This window comes from Cotesia glomerata, unplaced genomic scaffold (genome assembly GCF_020080835.1).
Source record: "Cotesia glomerata isolate CgM1 unplaced genomic scaffold, MPM_Cglom_v2.3 scaffold_106, whole genome shotgun sequence".
Taxonomy (NCBI): domain Eukaryota; kingdom Metazoa; phylum Arthropoda; class Insecta; order Hymenoptera; family Braconidae; genus Cotesia; species Cotesia glomerata.
Window position 1 is genome coordinate 1 of NW_025401399.1, and position 18,189 is coordinate 18,189.

The 18,189-nt window shown below is 26.9% G+C and overlaps 3 protein-coding genes across 5 annotated transcripts; 1 reads left to right on the forward strand and 2 right to left on the reverse strand.

Moving 5' to 3' along the window:
* Nucleotides 1-6: 6 nt before the first annotated feature.
* On the reverse strand, nt 7-2,208 carry LOC123273548 (forkhead box protein O-like; the record flags this gene model as incomplete). The annotated part of the gene is made up of 3 exons (XM_044740977.1): nt 2,174-2,208; nt 1,255-1,297; nt 7-750 (listed from the first exon to the last, which is right to left on the reverse strand). Coding segments are annotated over exons 1-3 (822 nt in total), but the record flags the coding sequence as incomplete, so codon positions are not given.
* On the forward strand, nt 986-5,335 carry LOC123273549 (zinc finger protein 346-like). 3 transcript variants are annotated; one of them, XM_044740980.1, is made up of 6 exons: nt 986-1,200; nt 2,758-2,927; nt 3,203-3,341; nt 4,081-4,110; nt 4,742-4,905; nt 5,016-5,335. In XM_044740980.1, the coding sequence occupies exons 2-6, from the start codon at nt 2,766-2,768 to the stop codon at nt 5,298-5,300; spliced, it is 780 nt and encodes a 259-aa protein (XP_044596915.1). In that variant the 5' UTR covers nt 986-1,200; nt 2,758-2,765; the 3' UTR covers nt 5,301-5,335. The 3 variants fall into 3 exon arrangements, with proteins under 3 accessions (XP_044596915.1, XP_044596914.1, XP_044596913.1); XM_044740979.1 differs by lacking the exon at nt 986-1,200 and adding an exon at nt 1,574-1,670; XM_044740978.1 differs by lacking the exon at nt 986-1,200 and adding an exon at nt 2,205-2,413.
* Nucleotides 5,336-6,720: 1,385 nt separating this feature from the next.
* On the reverse strand, nt 6,721-13,414 carry LOC123273551 (dynein regulatory complex protein 1). Its single transcript, XM_044740981.1, has 9 exons — nt 13,002-13,414; nt 12,792-12,900; nt 12,354-12,704; nt 11,101-11,498; nt 9,250-9,466; nt 9,041-9,167; nt 8,746-8,960; nt 7,029-7,724; nt 6,721-6,957 (listed from the first exon to the last, which is right to left on the reverse strand). The coding sequence occupies exons 1-9, from the start codon at nt 13,118-13,120 to the stop codon at nt 6,904-6,906; spliced, it is 2,286 nt and encodes a 761-aa protein (XP_044596916.1). The 5' UTR covers nt 13,121-13,414; the 3' UTR covers nt 6,721-6,903.
* Nucleotides 13,415-18,189: the final 4,775 nt, after the last annotated feature.

The following is an 18,189-nucleotide window of genomic DNA, read 5'->3' on the forward strand; positions in this document are numbered from 1 at the left end:
CGGCTTTCTGCAGAAACTAGCCTCACAAATAGTACAATGATAAGGCTTATTACCAGAATGTAACTTCATGTGTACGTAGTATGACGAGGCCGATGACAATACTTTACCACATACTTTACACGGTTGTGGTTTTGCTCTGCTACCTTCTTTAGTTGTCTGCTGACTACTGGACTGACGCATCGGTCCATCCGGTGTGTTTTGATTCCCTTGATTTTGCTGCTGCTGCTGTTGCTGCTGTTGCTGATGCATATTTTGTGCTTGAATTCGCTCTTCTTGTGACAAATCTTCCCGATCTTCTGACAAATTTACCATAGAATTAGAACCCTCTGATCTACTTGACGCCACTGAGTAAAATCCCATTGGTTCACTTTTAACTTGGGGGTCAAACATTGATGTCATAACGTGACGACGTGACGACGTTGGCCCGCCAGATTGCTGTTGGTGGTGGTGAGATTGTTGGTGATGTTGCTGTTGCTGTTGTTGTTGTTGTTGTTGCTGCTGCTGCTGTTGTTGTTGTTGCTGCTGAGATGTTGGAGCCGAAGGAGCAGGTGGTGGTGGTGGTGGTGGTGGTAGTGGAGGAGGTGGAGGCGGCTGCCCTGCTTGTTGCTGTTGCTGCTGCTGCTGTTGAGGTCCTGGCTGCTGGTGATGCGGCTGGTGGTGGTGGTGGTGATGCTGATGTATTAAATGTTGATTGGGGAGCAGAGTCAGATTGCGCTTGACAAACTGCTCATATCCTGCGTACCAATCCACCTGTGTTACACAATTTAATTAATAATAGTATGTACCATCCATTATTACACAAACTATTTTATTGTTATTGTTTGATAATACCTAAAAAACTGTAATTATCATAAGTATTGTTATTATTACAATTGTAATAGTGCAATGATCGTCCGCGACATTGACCAACTACCGGGATCTTATTACTTTGACATTCATTTTTGACAAGTGACAAAAGAGATCTACTAGATCAGCTGATTGCATAACGTTTTTCCGCGGGCATTGAATAATGATTTAATAAATAATTAATATAAACAATAAAAATAATCAACAATTAATTTATCAGTATAAAAAATAAATAATAGATATTTAAAGAACAGCGTGATGATATTTTGACGCCAAAACCGGATTCTTGAAACACACAACGCGCGCTGTGATGTATAATCAACCAACACACCAACACACGAGATGATGCTTCAGGTATTAGAAAAAGAACAAATATATATTATTATTAATAAACATTTAATAACAAACCTTTGCTAATATAGTGGTCCAGGTAAACAGTAAAAAAGATACGCTTCATCGAGCGTACACTTAACGTAAGTTAATTTAACACTATCAGCCGATACATTTGTACAAATAATGTTTTTCTTTCAACACAAAATATAAGATGGCTGCTGCTATATTTCACGATACCACGCACACACACACATATATATCATCTCCAATATATATTAACAGATATATATGTACCTACCAAGAGGAGACAATTTATATATATATTTCGGTGGTATATATATACAAGTTATATATAAGTATTAAGTATTTATATATAAGCTATATACAAGCAGATATACTCCGAGGTTCGGTGTGTGTCAATTCACGCTTCTATATACCAACTGCGAGTGGTGTAATTGGCTGGTTACTTTAAGCTCCTGCTCATTGAATTTGTAAGAATTATTTTTATTTATAATTAATTCTGATTGGTCGAACTGACTCGGCGATTAAAAAATTCTGTCGCTCTGGCGGCTTAAGGCTGCTATCGCAAATTTTGTTCCATGAAAATGAAGTTAGCTGATTTAAAAATTTTTTATTGGAAATATTTCAATTAAATAAATTTTACTTATTAAAAATTTGAAAAATTATAAGTGTCATTTTTTATAAATATTTTTTTAAGTATAATTTAATTAATAGAAATTATTAAACATTTTTAGACTGCTAACTTCAATGACATTAATTAAAGTTAGCTGTCACTTGACAAAATTTTAATTTTATTTAACATTTAAATTAATTCTAAAAAATTCTTTTTAAAAAATTGCATTTTTTATTTTTTTAAATTTCTACATGTCAATTCTTTTTTTCTTATTGTTTTTGCCATAATTTATTTGTTAAAAAAAGTTCTGAAAATTAAATATCTGCTAAATTAATTTTCATCTAACTTCAGTATCATTACTGTCGCCCGGTTTCGCCATTGGAAATTTGACACATTTGCTCGGGTTTTGCTTCAGCCTTCAATTCAATGTTTAACTTTTGCTGTCGAATATTAAAATTATTTATTTAAAAAATATACACTTTACTTTGTAACTTCACATAAAATTCTGGAATTATTATTATTGATAAGTTAATAAAAATAAACTGAGTAATTTTTAACTACTATTAATTATTTAATTAAAAAAGTTGGTTTTTAAGTACAGTAAGTATTTGTTTAATGCCAAGATTCTATTGATTTTTTTATCATGATAAATTTAACAGATATTTAATAATTTTTTTAATAAATAAATTATGGCAAAAAAATTGACATAGAAATTTTGAAAAATTAAAAATGCAATTTTTTAAAAATAATTGGAGGAAATTTTTTTGTTAAAAAAAATTAAAAAATTCTCTAGTGATTGCTAACTTTAATGTGTTTTTTTTTTCTGTTCGTTTGTTTTTTTTTTTTTTTTATCAATTATAATAATTCATTTGTTTTTATTTATTGATTTATTTACAGTGAAATAAAGTTAATTTGATTGTTGATTAAAATTATATTATTTACAGAAACAATCATGCAGTCCATCACTGATCCTGTCACAAAAGCTGTAGTTGATAATATTATGGGAAATTTGCCGACCAAAAAACCATTAGTTAGGTGTCATGATTGTGATTTGTGTTTCACCAGCGAAACTGTCCTAGATGCTCATTTACAAGGAGCACGGCATGCAAAACAGGTATTTTTTTATTGAGTGTGATTTCCTGGTAATTAACTAAAGATTTATGAGATTGCTGGTTAATTTTATTTTACTTGTTTTATTTTTATAGATGTTAAAAAATATATTTTGATACATAAGTATTGGCCTACAGCTACACTTTTTACTCATTTTATTGAGGGCTAAATTAAACTATAGTATCACCAACACATCACACGTTTTAGTTTTATTTGTATATGCAATTTAGAGAATAAACATTAGACTGATAAATTAATAATGCGCTTTAAATCTTTTAGATACGTTCAAAAGTAATTATGGAAAATTTAGGAGGAACGAAAATAGCATTCTCCAAAGACCAAGAAGCCAGCGGATTAAAGTGTAATGTATGTAATGTTAGTCTCAATTCAATCCAACAGCTTCAAACTCACTTGAATGGTAATTTTATTTTTATTTAAATAAGATTAAATATTTATCATTAATTTGAATCAATTGAAATATATTTCAATCATTAATAACAATATCAAGATGCATACAATATTAATGAAAATTAAATTAGCCGATATCTAAAAATTTTTATAATTATTTTTATTGAACAAATTGTTACAAAAAAATAAGAAAAAAAATTTCATTTGTAAAAAAACTTGAAAAACTTTGAATGCAATTTTGAAAAAATATTTTTTTTGTTCCAATATAGTAATTAAAAAAATTAATAATTTCGGCTAACTTTAGTATTATACAATAATGAAAATAAAGTTAGCCGAAATCTAAAAATTTTTATAATTATTTTTATTGAAAAAATTGTTACAAAAATATAAGAAAAAAAAATTTCATTTGTAAAAAATTTTAAAAACTTTGAGTGCAATTTAAAAAAAATATTTTTTTTTTTTCCAATGAAGTAATTAAAAAAATTAAAAACTTCGGCAAACTTTAGTATTATACAATAATGAAAATTAAGTTAGCCGACATCTAAAAATTTTTATTGAAAAAATTGTTACAAAAATAAGAGAAAAAAAATTTCATTTGTAAAAAACTTGAAAAAATTTGAGTACAATTTTTAAAAAATATTTTTTTTTTTTCCAATATAGTAAATGAAAAAAAAAATAAAAAAATTAGAAACGTCGACTAACTATAGTATTATACAATATTAATAAAAATTGATTGTTTGATATTTCAGGAAACAGACACAAAAAAAAAGCCGAGAAAGGTAATAATTTAGATGAAACCCAAAATTTATCTTTGAGTAAACGTGAAATAAAACGTTTTACTAAATTGAATAAGTGGTCCAATAGAAATGCCTTAGTGATAGTTTGCTGCTCACAACTTTTTGCTTTTGCATGTTTAATATTCACATTACTTTTCGTCTGTCATTTTATAATCTACTGAGTTAATTCATTATTGTTTTTTTTTTTAAATTATATTTTTCATATGTATTGTTAATAACTAATTAATTTTTGTATTTTTCTATTTATTTTCTTTTTTGTTATTAATTTATTCGTGTTATGTCATTTGGAAATTTCAAATTCTGCTAAACCAATTTTCTATTTATTTGAATAAAAAAGCTTTATTTATATTTTTATTGTAATTGCTTACTTTTTTTTTATTTTTTTTTCTGCTATGGAAAATTCTTTAAACCTGAAAGCATCGTCAGAATTTTTTACGCAACACAAATATAATAAAATTCTGGATAAATATTTTGTGTTGCGAAAAAAAAAAATCTTTCGATTAATGAGTATTCTTTTTGGGGCATGAATGTAGCTCAAGCTAATTTATTATCACAAATGGCATCTATTGCAGTTGTGATAGATAGATAGTGTTGATTGCACATTGATGCATAGGTGGATGGACCGGAACCGACACCGCCAAGCCCGTGCAGCAGCCAACAAAATCTCCAGGAACTCAAGCTGATTCTACAACAGCGGCTGCTCCTAAAAAGAAAGGGGAAATACTGACTTGTGAACAGTGCAATAAATTCTTTAACTCTAAACAACAATATGATGTGGTATGGCTAACTACTATTATCACTAAATGAAGATAATGATAATGATTATGATAATTTATCTAAAATTTATAAATTTATTTTTTTAATTTAAATTTTATTCTACTCAATAGCATATTACGTCAAAGAAACACTTGCACAAAGTGTACAAGCCTATTTTGAAGACGGCTAATAAGAAGAAACGTTACATGCCGTACGGAAATAAGCAGCAGTATCAACAACCACATCACCATCACCAACAGAATCACCAACAGAATCACAAACAGCAACATCATCATCACCAACAACATCACCAGTATCACCCGCAAAGAAATATGCAGCCTTACGATACTTCATCGTATGTCATACCATCACTTGCTAATAATTTTATTTCTGGTGGTTATACCAGTAATTACTAAAAAAAAAATTAAGAAAACCGTTGACCCTAAAAGCCATCCCTGCAACTTCCCGCTAATTTTATACTTAAGCGCTCAAAATTGCACTTATTACGTTTTTGAGCTCTTCAAGCTCAAAAGTCTAGCTAGCAGCGGCAAGACCCATCTTGGACGGATATTATTATTAATTTCTCGGAATCTAAACAAGCAACAAAACTCTAAATAGAGCAACTAATTAACAATAAATTTAGCACTACAAATAAATTTTGTTGGTTGAATAATAAGTCAGTATATGATAGACGAGCTCGTGCTAGCTTGATAGACCTCAAAAGTCTGATAGAAGTTCAATAAAACACTATTTTTTGAATTTTCAAACCACAATAACTTTTGAATGAATGAACCCAAACGGCACAAGAATTTTTTTGGTAATATTTTGTTGAATTTTAGTTGACAATTATTAATTTTTGACTTTTTGTTAAATAAAATTTACCAAAATGCCAACAATTTTTTTTTTCACGCGGTTGGCGGCATTCGAAGCAGTTTTTTAAGCCTCATAAAGAATTTTTAAGTTTAAATTGATCGAACTACACGGGAAGAACAAGATGACACTGGATATCATCCCAGATTATATTGAGTGAAAAAAAATTTCAGATAGTAGCTAGTATAATCCAGATTACAATGAGTATAATCCAGATATCACGCAGTATAATCTGGATTTTTCTAGCTACTATCTGAAATTTTTTTTTTCACCACAGATATCACTGAGTATAATCTGGGATGATATCCAGTGTCATCTTGTTCTTTCCGTGTAGGAATTTCGGAGTAATTCCGAAAAAACACTTTTTCCGGTTTTCTTTCATCAACCATAACTCACGAACGAATCAATCGATTTTGACCGGGTTGGTGTCGACCAACGTAGTTTTTTTAAGTTAAAAGCTGATGAGTTTTTGGAATCGATCGGTGAAGCCGTTTAAAAGTTATTCTAAAAAAACCACATTTGAAAATTTTTTTTTTGTAGTTTTTTTTAATTTCTCAAAATTTACTCATCCAAATCGGTCCAAATTGTATTCAAAATCTAAGTTTGGTCAAGTCCTTTCGAATGGGGCCTACCGCGATAAAATCGGTCAAGCCGCTCAAAAGCTATAAGAGGTTTACATATGGCCACACACACTTACATGCAGACATACGGACATCATCACGGAAACAATCGGGGAAGCTTCCTAGGACTTCAAAACGTTGAGATCTAATGAAAACTCGATTTTCTAAAAAAGGGTAAAACCAATAACTTCCCAACTTTTAAAAATTTTCAATTTTCTTAGCGGGAAGTTAAAAATTTTAATTTTATTTTACATCACATTTTAAATATTTTAAGCTTTTCTTTCACTCTAAAATTAATGAATTAAAAATAATTATAAGCATTAAATAATTTTTATTACGCTTTTTAAATTCAATTTTAAATAGACTATTTAATAATGGAAAAGAAAAATGATATAGTGCAAAACAAAAGTCATTTTACAGTATTGTGTCAGTAATTATTATATCCATCTGAGTAATAAACGTGAATTTAAACATCACAATCAATAAAATGTTGTTTGATCATTTTTAAATATTTAATTATTTATATTAATTAATTAAATACATTAGCTGATTTAGTTTTCCGGTGCATTGACCCAGTGTCAGGCTGAAAGTAATAATTAATTAAACATTAATTTTTTTATGATTAAAAATACATAATGAATAGTTAATATTTACTTTGACTCTACAACTCTCAAGCAGTCGACGCAATTCAGCATTTTGTCGCTGGATGCCTTCAATATCACCCATCAATTTATGCCTTTCTTTTAGAATATCATGATACTTTTGTAATCCAATAATCATCGCATCCCAGAGTTTTTCTTTCTTGTCATCGAATATTTCTCTGTAACGTCGCCAGTACTCGATAATATCTTTCTCAGATATGCATCGTGACAGTACAATCTTATTATCTGCAAGTACTTTTTCCTCTTTGGAATTATCGGATAAGACATGTGTGACTTTATTGTATTTTTCGACGAATTCACGAAGAGCTTTTATAACATTTGTTGATTTAATATCCAACAAGTGGCCCTTATCACACGTCAATTTTATTTCTTCTAGCTCACTTTTACTACTAGCACATATTACATCACTCGAGTGTTTTGATTCGGTATCTGCTTCATCATCATTTTTCCCCTCAGATGTAACATACTTTAAAACTTGTTCTTTTAATCGTAATGTTTTTTCATCCATAATCGATCTCGTATCATCAGAATTTACTTTATCTGATTCTTCTAATAGTTGATTTTTTTTAAACTCATCCGATGATTCAGTATCTTTGTCTTCTTGTTCTGAACACGTCAAGCAATATGAGTAAGGTAAAAAAAAATTTATTAATAAATGAATTTGATCTTTCGACGTTATATTTAATGCCTGTAAAAAATATATTAATAAATAAATTGGATGAGAAAAAAATTTTTTTATTTATAAATCGAAAATTTTTTTTGATGAATTTTAAGATGATACTAAAATTAAAATAATACTTAAGGGTAATCGGAAAAAATAGACACGGAAAAATAGACCCGGAAAAAATTTTTAAGTTATGAAAAATTCATATTATTTCATTAAAATTATTGTAAAGTAAAAATTATAATAATAATAACAGGTAATCGAAAAAAATAGATGAAAATAAAAGTTGGCCGGCATTTAAAAATTTTAATGATTTTTTTTATTAAAAAATTATTACAAAAAAATAAAAAAAAATTTTTTTCATTTGTTAAAAACTTCAAAAACTATAAGTACAATTTTTAAAAAATGTTTTTTAGTCATAATTTAATAAATTAAGCAAAATAAAAAAATCAAAAATGTCGACTAACTTTATTATTATAAAAAATAGACCCGGAAAAATTTTAAAGTTATGAAAAATTCATATTATTTCATTAAAATGATTGTAAAATAAAAATAATAATTTAATAAATCTGAAATAATATGAATTTTTTATAACTTTAAAATTTTTTTCCGGGATTCATAATAATAATATTAATAATTTAATAAATCTGAAGTTAGCCGACGTTTCTAATTTTTTTATTTTTTTTTATTTATGAACTTGGAACAAAAAAATATTTTTTAAAAATTGTACTTAAAATTTTTCAAGTTTTTACTAATGGATTTTTTTTGTTACTATTTTTTCTAATAATTTTTAGATGTCGGCTAACTTGATTTTCATGAAATTAGCAAACATCTAAAAATTCTTGAAAAAATTAATTATTATAAGAAGAATATTTTTAAAAATTTGCACTTGTAATTTTTTAAAATTTCTACACGCGGAATTTTTTTTCATTATAATTTAATTTTTATAAAAATCTACAAAATTTTTTAGATGTTTATTTTAAAATTTTAAACTCTTCTATCTTTTATCGTATATTATTATTAATAAAATATTAAATTATATTACTTGGAAGACTTGATCCAGTTTAATAATAATTTGAGCTTTTTTAGTGTGCGTTGACAAAAGTTCATGAACTTTGTCCTCAATCATAAATCCAGTTTCGTCGGCAATTTTTTTCATTATTCGATTTAATAATTTTCCTTCTAAATTTATTCGTTCTGATGACGAATCTTTTCTCTGCTGATCATATAATTTCGTCATCATATTTTGATCTTCATTACCTTTATATTTAAAATATAAAATATAATAAATTCAATACTCATAGACAGAAATAAATATATAAATTAAAATGAATATTGACTTTGATTAATAATACGCATAGCCTCTTGATACGACGGTAAATCTTCTTTTTTTAGCAGACTCTCCTCCGGTGGCTCCCACTCTAATCCTAACATTTGCTCATACAAAATTTTATCCACTTTGAATATCTTTAATTTAATATGTATTTTATTAATTACACAATAAATATATTTTAAAGTTTAAACAATAGTATTTTTTTTTAAATTATACCTGCTCCAATAATTTATCCGCATTCTTTGTATTCATTTCCCAAATCTGCATAAATCGTCTGTCATTGACCGACGTGAAATGAATTGACTTAGTTTCCAATTCTTTAATACGTTTTTGGGTTTTTAATATTTGACTTTGTAACTTTTCAATTTTTAAACGCGTTGAATTTTCTAGTTCCGCGTAATTCTTCTTTAATTCTGTAATAATATCTTGAAGTCTGGAAATAAATTAAACTGATTAATTAATTTATTAGTTACAATATTTAAGTAGTAAGGTAAAAGCCCCAATAGATGATCACGTACCAGTATATGATCACTCCATGTATTTGTATATCTATATTCATAAATATAGGTATACAAATACATGGAGTGATCATATACTGGTACATGATCATCTATTGGGACTTTTACCTTATAATTGTAAAATGATTTATTTCTATAGCCAATCTAATGGAATAAATAACAATAATATCAATTAATTTTAAGTCTCTGCGTTTAAATTTAATTTCTCCATGAATATTTCAAGTTAATTACTAGTTTAAAAAATATACATTGATTTATTTCTATTTAATGTGACTAATGAAAATTAGTAACACCACTGACTGAATTAAAACTATTTAATTAAACTTTAAAAATTGACATTTTAACAAAATTATAATTATTTCAATTATAACTTTTAGTTGAACTTTTAAACTTTAACATACATAATGTCAAGTTTGTGATATAATCTTAAAGTTTTAATTTTTTTATGAGAAAAATTTAATTGTATAAGTTTTATTAAAATAAAAATTTTTCTTGATAATAGATGAATTAATAATTTAATTAAGAAAAAAAAGAATTCTATAAATAAATATTAAAATACTAGTCACTATGTGACTACCGTGACTTGTGAACAATAAATAAATAAAATTTTGCTTTATTAAATAATGAATTTTGTTAAATTGCATTGTACTTTCTTAATTATTGATATTTTTAAAGATATAAGCTCATCTCGATGTTACACTCATCAAGAGCTTTCATTTGAGTACCCACATGCATTTTTGATATATTTTTCATATATACATATATATGATATATATAAACATATAAAATATATGAAAAATTGATGTGGGTATTCAAATGAAAGGTCTCGATGAGTGTAACACCGGGATGAGCTTATATCTTTAAAAATATTAATATTTCACAAGATAAAAGGTAGTTTCTTCATTATCTTAAATTGCACTGTACTTTCTTAACTATTAACGTTTTTAAAGATATGAGCTCATCCCGATGTTACACTCATTACGAGCTTTCATTTGAGTACCCACATGAATTTTTCATATATTTTTCATATATACATATATATAATATATATAAATATATAAAATATATGAAAAATTGATGTGGGTACTCAAATGAAAGGTCTCGATGAATGTAACATCGAGATGAGCTTATATCTTTAAAAATATCAATATTTCACAAGATACAAGGTCATTTCTTAATTATGTACCTAGAGATAGAGAATTTTTGAATGCAGCCTAAATACTTATCATAATAAAGTGACTATTAAGTAGAATGAAATGAAACCTTGAAAAGGTACAAATTCAAGTCAATACCTTAGCAATGAAACTAAATTTTACTAAAAAAACCGATTTTATCAAATGACTTTAATAATATAGATGACTATATAGAAATAAACCCGTTTGTATTGACTAAACTTTATTTTTCAACTTGTTGACTTGTAATGTACTTTATATAACACGCCGGATGATGTCAAGATCATATCTTGATATGTTGCGACTCGAAATAAACGTCTAATCATTATAAAATGAGACTAAAATAATTTATACATCACTAATAAGCATAACCGTACTTGTTGATCCGTCGTTTTTGTTGATTTTTAATAATCGCGTTTTCATCTTCACGTTTCTTGAGAACAGCATAGTTGTAATCCAGTTTCTCGAGATTAAGCATACATAATGCCTTCATATTTTCAACATCCTGCTGAAGTTTCTGACATTCAGTCTCCAGCCAAATCTTTTGTGCTCGATACTGCTCTTGATGCTCAATCAATACACGGTTCATGTCATTCTCATATTCACGCATTATTTCACGTCTACGTTCGACACCTTGAATTTCATTATCCTGTCGTTCTTTGTACAATGCATCCCACTTCTTGGTAATATCTTCCAGTATTTTACTCCGTTCATTTTTTAATGCGTCTTCTATCAATACTAGTTCTCGGCGATATCCTTTATTTATTATATTTACCTGTAAAAATAATTTTTTTTAAATAATTTTTTTTTAAAGAGTGTACTAATATAGTAAAAAATAAGTCAAAATTAGTGTATAAGCAAATGTAAATAATTAATTTAAGACATAAGATACAGTTTTGTAAAACACGCTATGTGATACAAATAAAAACGATATTCTATTCTATTTATTTTTTTTTTAGAAATTAAAATTGCAGTGAAATAAACATCTAATAATTGAAATAATTTTTTTTAACATTTTATGCGCAAATTATAATCCCAAAACTAATTCAAAAATTCTTAACATAAATTAAAGTATTTTTAATATATAACGAAGATCGGCGTTTTTAATTAATAATAAGAGATAGTTAATATTTTCAGCCAATCCTTGAAGAATTTATTTGTTTATTCATTTGTAAAGAAACGTCCTCGGCAATTTACAAAAATATGTTACATTTTCATGTGTAGAATGTTTAGTACTGTTTACATACAATAAATAGCATCTGTAAAGAGAAGAGAGATTTAAGATTAAGAGATTTGAGAGAAGAGAAAAACAAGAAAAAAAAAAAATTTTAGTAATACATAATTGATAATCACTAATTGATAGTTTATAATCAATATTAGAATGTTAAATTTTTTTTTATTATTATTATTATTCTTTCACCACAATATTTTTTCGGTATGAGATCTCATACCATCAGAAATATATTATGGTGAAAGAATAATAGTAAAAAAAAAAAAAATTCTATAAAGATCTATAAAGAATAATAGTAAAAAAAAAAAAATTTAACATTCTTCAAGAATTGGATCGAATACTTCGGTTGAAAATATTAACTATCTCTCTTTGTTAATAAATTAAAATAATTAAAAATACTTGAGAATCAATTCGGTCAATTAATATATCAATATCTTCATCTTGTTTCTTCTGATCTTCAGCAAACTTAATATCCGCATTTTCAAGCGCTTTTTTTAATTCCTCAATAATAATATCTTTTTGCGCTAAAACTTTCTGGCACTTATCATTTTGGGATTGAATACCATCATAAATATCTAGAGGATCTTTTGATTGAAGTAATTCAGGCCACACTGAATTTATTTCTTCATATTTTTCCAACGAATCTTTAAGCTCAGCTTCTAGTTTGTCAAATAAATTTTTGCGTATAGCAAAATCTTCTTCTTGCCGATGAACTTCGCGGGCTTCATTAGCAATTCTCACATTTGAAATCTAATTTAAAGCACATATTCAGACTTAATGTTAAATAAAAAGTTAATTATATTTACCAGTGAATGAAATATATTTTATTTAACCTACCACTTCATCACCTTCGGCAACTAACTTTAGCATTAACTCAGCGCTTGCATCTATTTGTTTTTCCGTTTCTGTTTTCTTATCCGACTCCTTATCCTCTTTATTATCCTGCCTTAATAAAATAAATAAAAAAAACTATTAATATTAAACATTTTAATTAATTAATTTATTTATTAGTAATTAATTAATTATAAAGTAAAATATTGTACTTACTTTTTAACAGTCTCTAATCGTTTCTGTATCCGCATTCTTCTAGCGAGAATCCGTTCATTAGGATCTTTTGACATGACAGATGGCTCTTTATATTCATTATTTAATTTACTCTCGGACATTTTTATTATTTATTTAATCTATTATTAGCGTTTATTATTTATGTAACACAATAATGCTTTTTCTATTTAATTGAATTGTTATGAATACAAAAACATTAATCTCGTCAACTGAAAGAGCATTTACGATCATGAAAGGAATGAGTAATTATATTTTATTTACCATAAACACTTTTGGTTGCCATTAGAAACCTCCAGTTAAGTATACAAATAGAATAACAAAACAAACTCTTTTATATTTTAACAAATGTATACTGTTTTATTTCAAAACTTTCATTTTATTTCTGATAAATCAAGAATAATTTTTATTAAATAAAAATAGCATGAATAATTGAAACAATCACTTTGTTTATTTATTCAATTAAAAAATGTCGAGCTTCGCTTTATTTAAAATAATTTTTAAATAGTAATTGTTATTTTTTTTTTGTTATTTTCAATATACAGTTTCGGAACTCTTAATTTTCTTCTGAAGATGATGAAGTTACAAAATTTATATTCAATATCATCTTAATTAACACTTTTATTATTACTACAATAAAAAAAAAGTAATAAAAATCCTTAATTTGATTATTTATTTTAAAAATTAATCCAATTTTTATTAATTACATAATTTTACATGAAAAGTATTGATTGTCTTCAATTAAAAAGCGGTTAATGGTCAATAATACAAGTTTAATTAGTTCACTTACTTCTTTATTAAGTTAAAAGTAATAAAATTAAATTTTAAATTGATTCAAAGTAAATAAAAACATATTAAAATTTTTAATTAAGATTTATGTAATAAAAAAATTATTTAAAACACATAAATAACTTTATCGATATTACTTTATTTTTGAATAATGTTTACTTTTATTAAAAGTAAATTATAATTGGTGATTAATAAAATTCATTAATAATTTTAATTATTAAATAAATAAAATTAATTAAATTAATTTTTAAAATATCATCCAAGTTTTTTAGTGGAATTGTAATAATTACTTAAAAACAATTGTATAATTAAAAAATTTTATTTAGTAAAAAACAATAATTTTTAGATTGATTTTTTATTAAAAATAAAATTTTACATAAAAAAAATGGAAATAATAATTTTTTAAAAATAAGTTGATTAAATTTTTAGACAAAAGTTACTTATAAAAATATTTTTTAAATTAAAATATTTATAAAATAAAAATTTTTCACAATTACGGTCAAAAATATGAATTTTATTTTTTTTTAATTCAAATATTCGCGGGCTTTTAAAGCGCGCCACTTTCGGTCCAAAGAAACAAACTATAGATGGCGGCACTAGTCCACCAACTCATCTTGGATCTCACATTTCACGTAATGGCGTCCTGGGTCAGCCATGACCATCGAATCATCCGAAAATAATTACATTTTTATTTTATCGACCCGCTAAATAAAAAAAGTAAATCGATAGGCAATCTGAAAATAAAATAAAATAAAAAAAATTAAGCCAAATAATGCTAATAACCGAGAACAAAGTTGACCTTTCACTGATAAATAAATCTAGAGACAAAACAACCTATTTACCCGTAAAATTTTTTACGAAAAACAAAATTCTCAGTCCGTTACGTCATCGACGCGCCCGGGAGAAAAATACACAATATTTCTAAAAAAATAAAGACAAAAAAAGAAACGCAAAGTATAAAATTCTATGACAGATAATCCAGAGAAGAAACTGCAGCATACGTCTGGATAGTATCATAAGAACGCGTACCCTGATCCTGATACTTTAAATTAATGTTTAATAAAATATGAAAATGAAGTTAGCTGACATTTAAAAATTTTAATCAAACAATTAAAAAAAAAAAAATTTCACATGTAAAAAACTTGAAAAACAAGTGCAATTTTTTATAAATATCTTTTTAGTTGTAATTTAATTAAAAAATCAAAAATTTTTAGACGTCTGTTAACTTCAGTGTCATAATAAAATGGCGTAGTGTAAGGTAAGACAAATCCCAATAAAACAAGATATTTATAAACTTAAATTTTATACAAAATTCCACAGGTCTTAATTTCTTGTCACAAATATAATTAATAATCATCCACCGATTTACAATTAATTAATCCAGCGAGTCCTTAAAATCAGTAAATATAAATGTTGGATGTAAGCAAAAGCAATAGAACAAATACCGGGTGTTAGTTGCGCTGGATCCAACAACAGCAACAGCAACAGAAAGTATATAAAAGATCAGCATATAAATATATACAATACAAGTTAAAAGAGAGAAGAGAGAAGAGAGAGAGAGAGAGAGAGAGAGAGAGAGAGAGAAACGACGGTGGATGTGGATGTGAATGTGGATGGTGAAAAAAATGGCCTGGGTTTAGGCCGCGGTGCGGGGGTTGGGTTAGCTCGTTCGACCCGTTATCCCTCCTTTAGAATCCCGTGCTAGCACCCTCTTCACCCCACATGTCCTTGCTTGAATTCTACTGAGTTAGCTTTAGCTTCTCCCTATACTATCCCTACCTCTGCCCACCTAAATACACACACCGACATCTATTATATGAACGTTTATACATACAGTGTGTGCATACACAGTATGTACTGGCAGTATAGTACCTATGTACAGCAGCCTATATACTGTATAATATAAAGTGTGTGAGTGAGTGTATGTGCGCGTCAAAAGCATTTGCTCCCACCACAGTGCCTATACCTCCCGGCGGGGACTTTAGATCGTGATCGTAAGCCGCCTCTCGAGGTAGACTCGTACCGTGCCCCTACATATCCCTACTAGCATGTAGAATCGGTTGGCCAGCGAGCCACATTACGAGCCCGCCACGGTGACGTCACTTCGTGTAGTGTAGTGCAGTGAGAAGGAGCGAACACAGCTCCGTCCGTGTACATGTTAAAATTAAAAGAGCGGTTGTTAAACTGTATACACATATTATACTTATTATTATTACTACAATAATACTCGATATCCCAGTTATTAATTATTTGCTTATATTAAATTATAATATTTATATAACAGTGTATACGAGTTTTTATTATTTTTCTTTAATCAGTCGTATATCATTATTAATTGATTTAATTAACAGCAGAAATAATAAGGATAAAAGTATTATCCAGTGAAATATTTCAATGGAAATTTAATTATAATTTAAATTGAGATTGTGAAGTGATTAAGATGTGAAGCAAGGAAATAATCACCAGTGTTAAAATTAAAAAAAAAAAAGTATTTTTTGTTTGGTTATTTTTTATTTAAATTATTGTTATAAATTTATAACAAGTGGAAATAATTATTTGAAATTGGAATACGGGGCAGCAAGTGTTTGAACGTTGTTGTAATTAAACGTATGGTAATTGGTGGTTATGGTGATTAATAATAATAATAATGATGAAGGTGGTGTGGGGTGTAAGATTAGGGTTTATTAGATTTTGAGTGTGTTGTTGTACCATGTGGCGTTCAGCAACAACGGTTAATATTGCTGATGCTACTGTTAATGTCAGTGGTATATTCTTCTTTATATTATTATTATTATTTGTTGATAATTATTTAATTTATGCGATCGTGGTGCTACTTTATCGCGAGCGCATTATTAATGGTTTATGTTTTTTATTTGATATATTTGTGAATTACTGCAAATATATATCTTGGGAAAAATATTTAAATAATAATAATAATTGTAACAGCGAGAAGAGCATAGGTAATCAACCCCGTTTTACTACGGGGTCATCACCTTTTACCATCAAGTGATTTATTGTGACCAGTGTGTTGATTGATTGGTTAGTGGTGATACATAAAAAATAAAGGAATAAAGGAATAGCATTTTAATCAGTGTTCTTTAATCAGTACGGTTTGAAATTTATAAGATAAAGTTTTAACAAGTGTGTTTCTACCAGAGGAGTCAAGTCTACCCTTTACTTGGCACTTGTGTGGTTTTTCTTTTTTTTTTTTTTTTTTTTTTTTTTTATTTTGCAAATGGTGAAAAAGTGTGCCTGTGAAAAAAAAGTATATATAAAAGCAAATATATATTTGTAATTTATAAAAATATATATATAAATTGATTTATATATTGATTTGTAGTTGTGTGTCGTTGTACAGTGCCGCAAAACGATAACACAACATCCGATCCCAAATGAAGAGTTCGGAGCAAAATGGTTAGAGAGACACGTCACCTGTGGGTTGGAAATCTGCCGGAAAACATCCGAGAGGATCGTATAAGAGAGCATTTCAAACGGTATGAATTTTTCTCCATTTTTATTTTATTTATTTCTTCAATGCTAATATATTTTTTTATGAAAATTAAGTTAGCCGACATTTAATACTTTTTTTTCATTAAAAAAATTATTACAAAAAAAATTTCATTTTTAAAAAACTTGAAAAATTTTAAGTGCAATTTTTATAAAATATTTTTTTATTCTCATTTAATTTTTGAAAAAAAATTAAAAATGTCGGCTAACTTAAGTATTATTATTTTTTTTAGTTTTCAGTTCGATTAATAAATAAAATTGTCAAAACAAAAAAATTTGTATAGTCATCAGTATCGTGATACATCTTATGAATCATATCACTGATGACTTGTAGCATTTTTTAAAAATTAATTCGATATACATGCTTGTATATATTTATTTATATTTATGAAAATTAATTTAACAATTTTTAGAATTTTTTTAACAAATAAATTATGGAAAAAAAAAAATGTAGAAATTTTAAAAAGTTAAAATTGCAATTTTTTTTAAATAATTTTTTAAGACAAATTTGTTTGTTAAATAAAATTAAAAAATTATTATGGCTGCTAACTTTAATATCATTTATATATTTATATTTGACGAGTATTTGGGAGTACGAGTAAATTTTCTAAGTGCGTTTGATATACGGGAAACGCCCTTGCAATTACTGAAACAGGAGGAATTTCCACATGCTGAAATATCAATATAATTTATAATGCATGGCCGTGTGTCAATGCGGTTGTACATTAAACAAAATATTTATATCAATATTAATATATTAATAGTTAGCATGTGTATTTAATTCAGAGTTTACTTATAGGTTATATTTATTAATCCAGCGTGCTTTAGTAGAAACTCTGTGCAAAGGGCAGGAATATAATATTTATCTATTTAATTT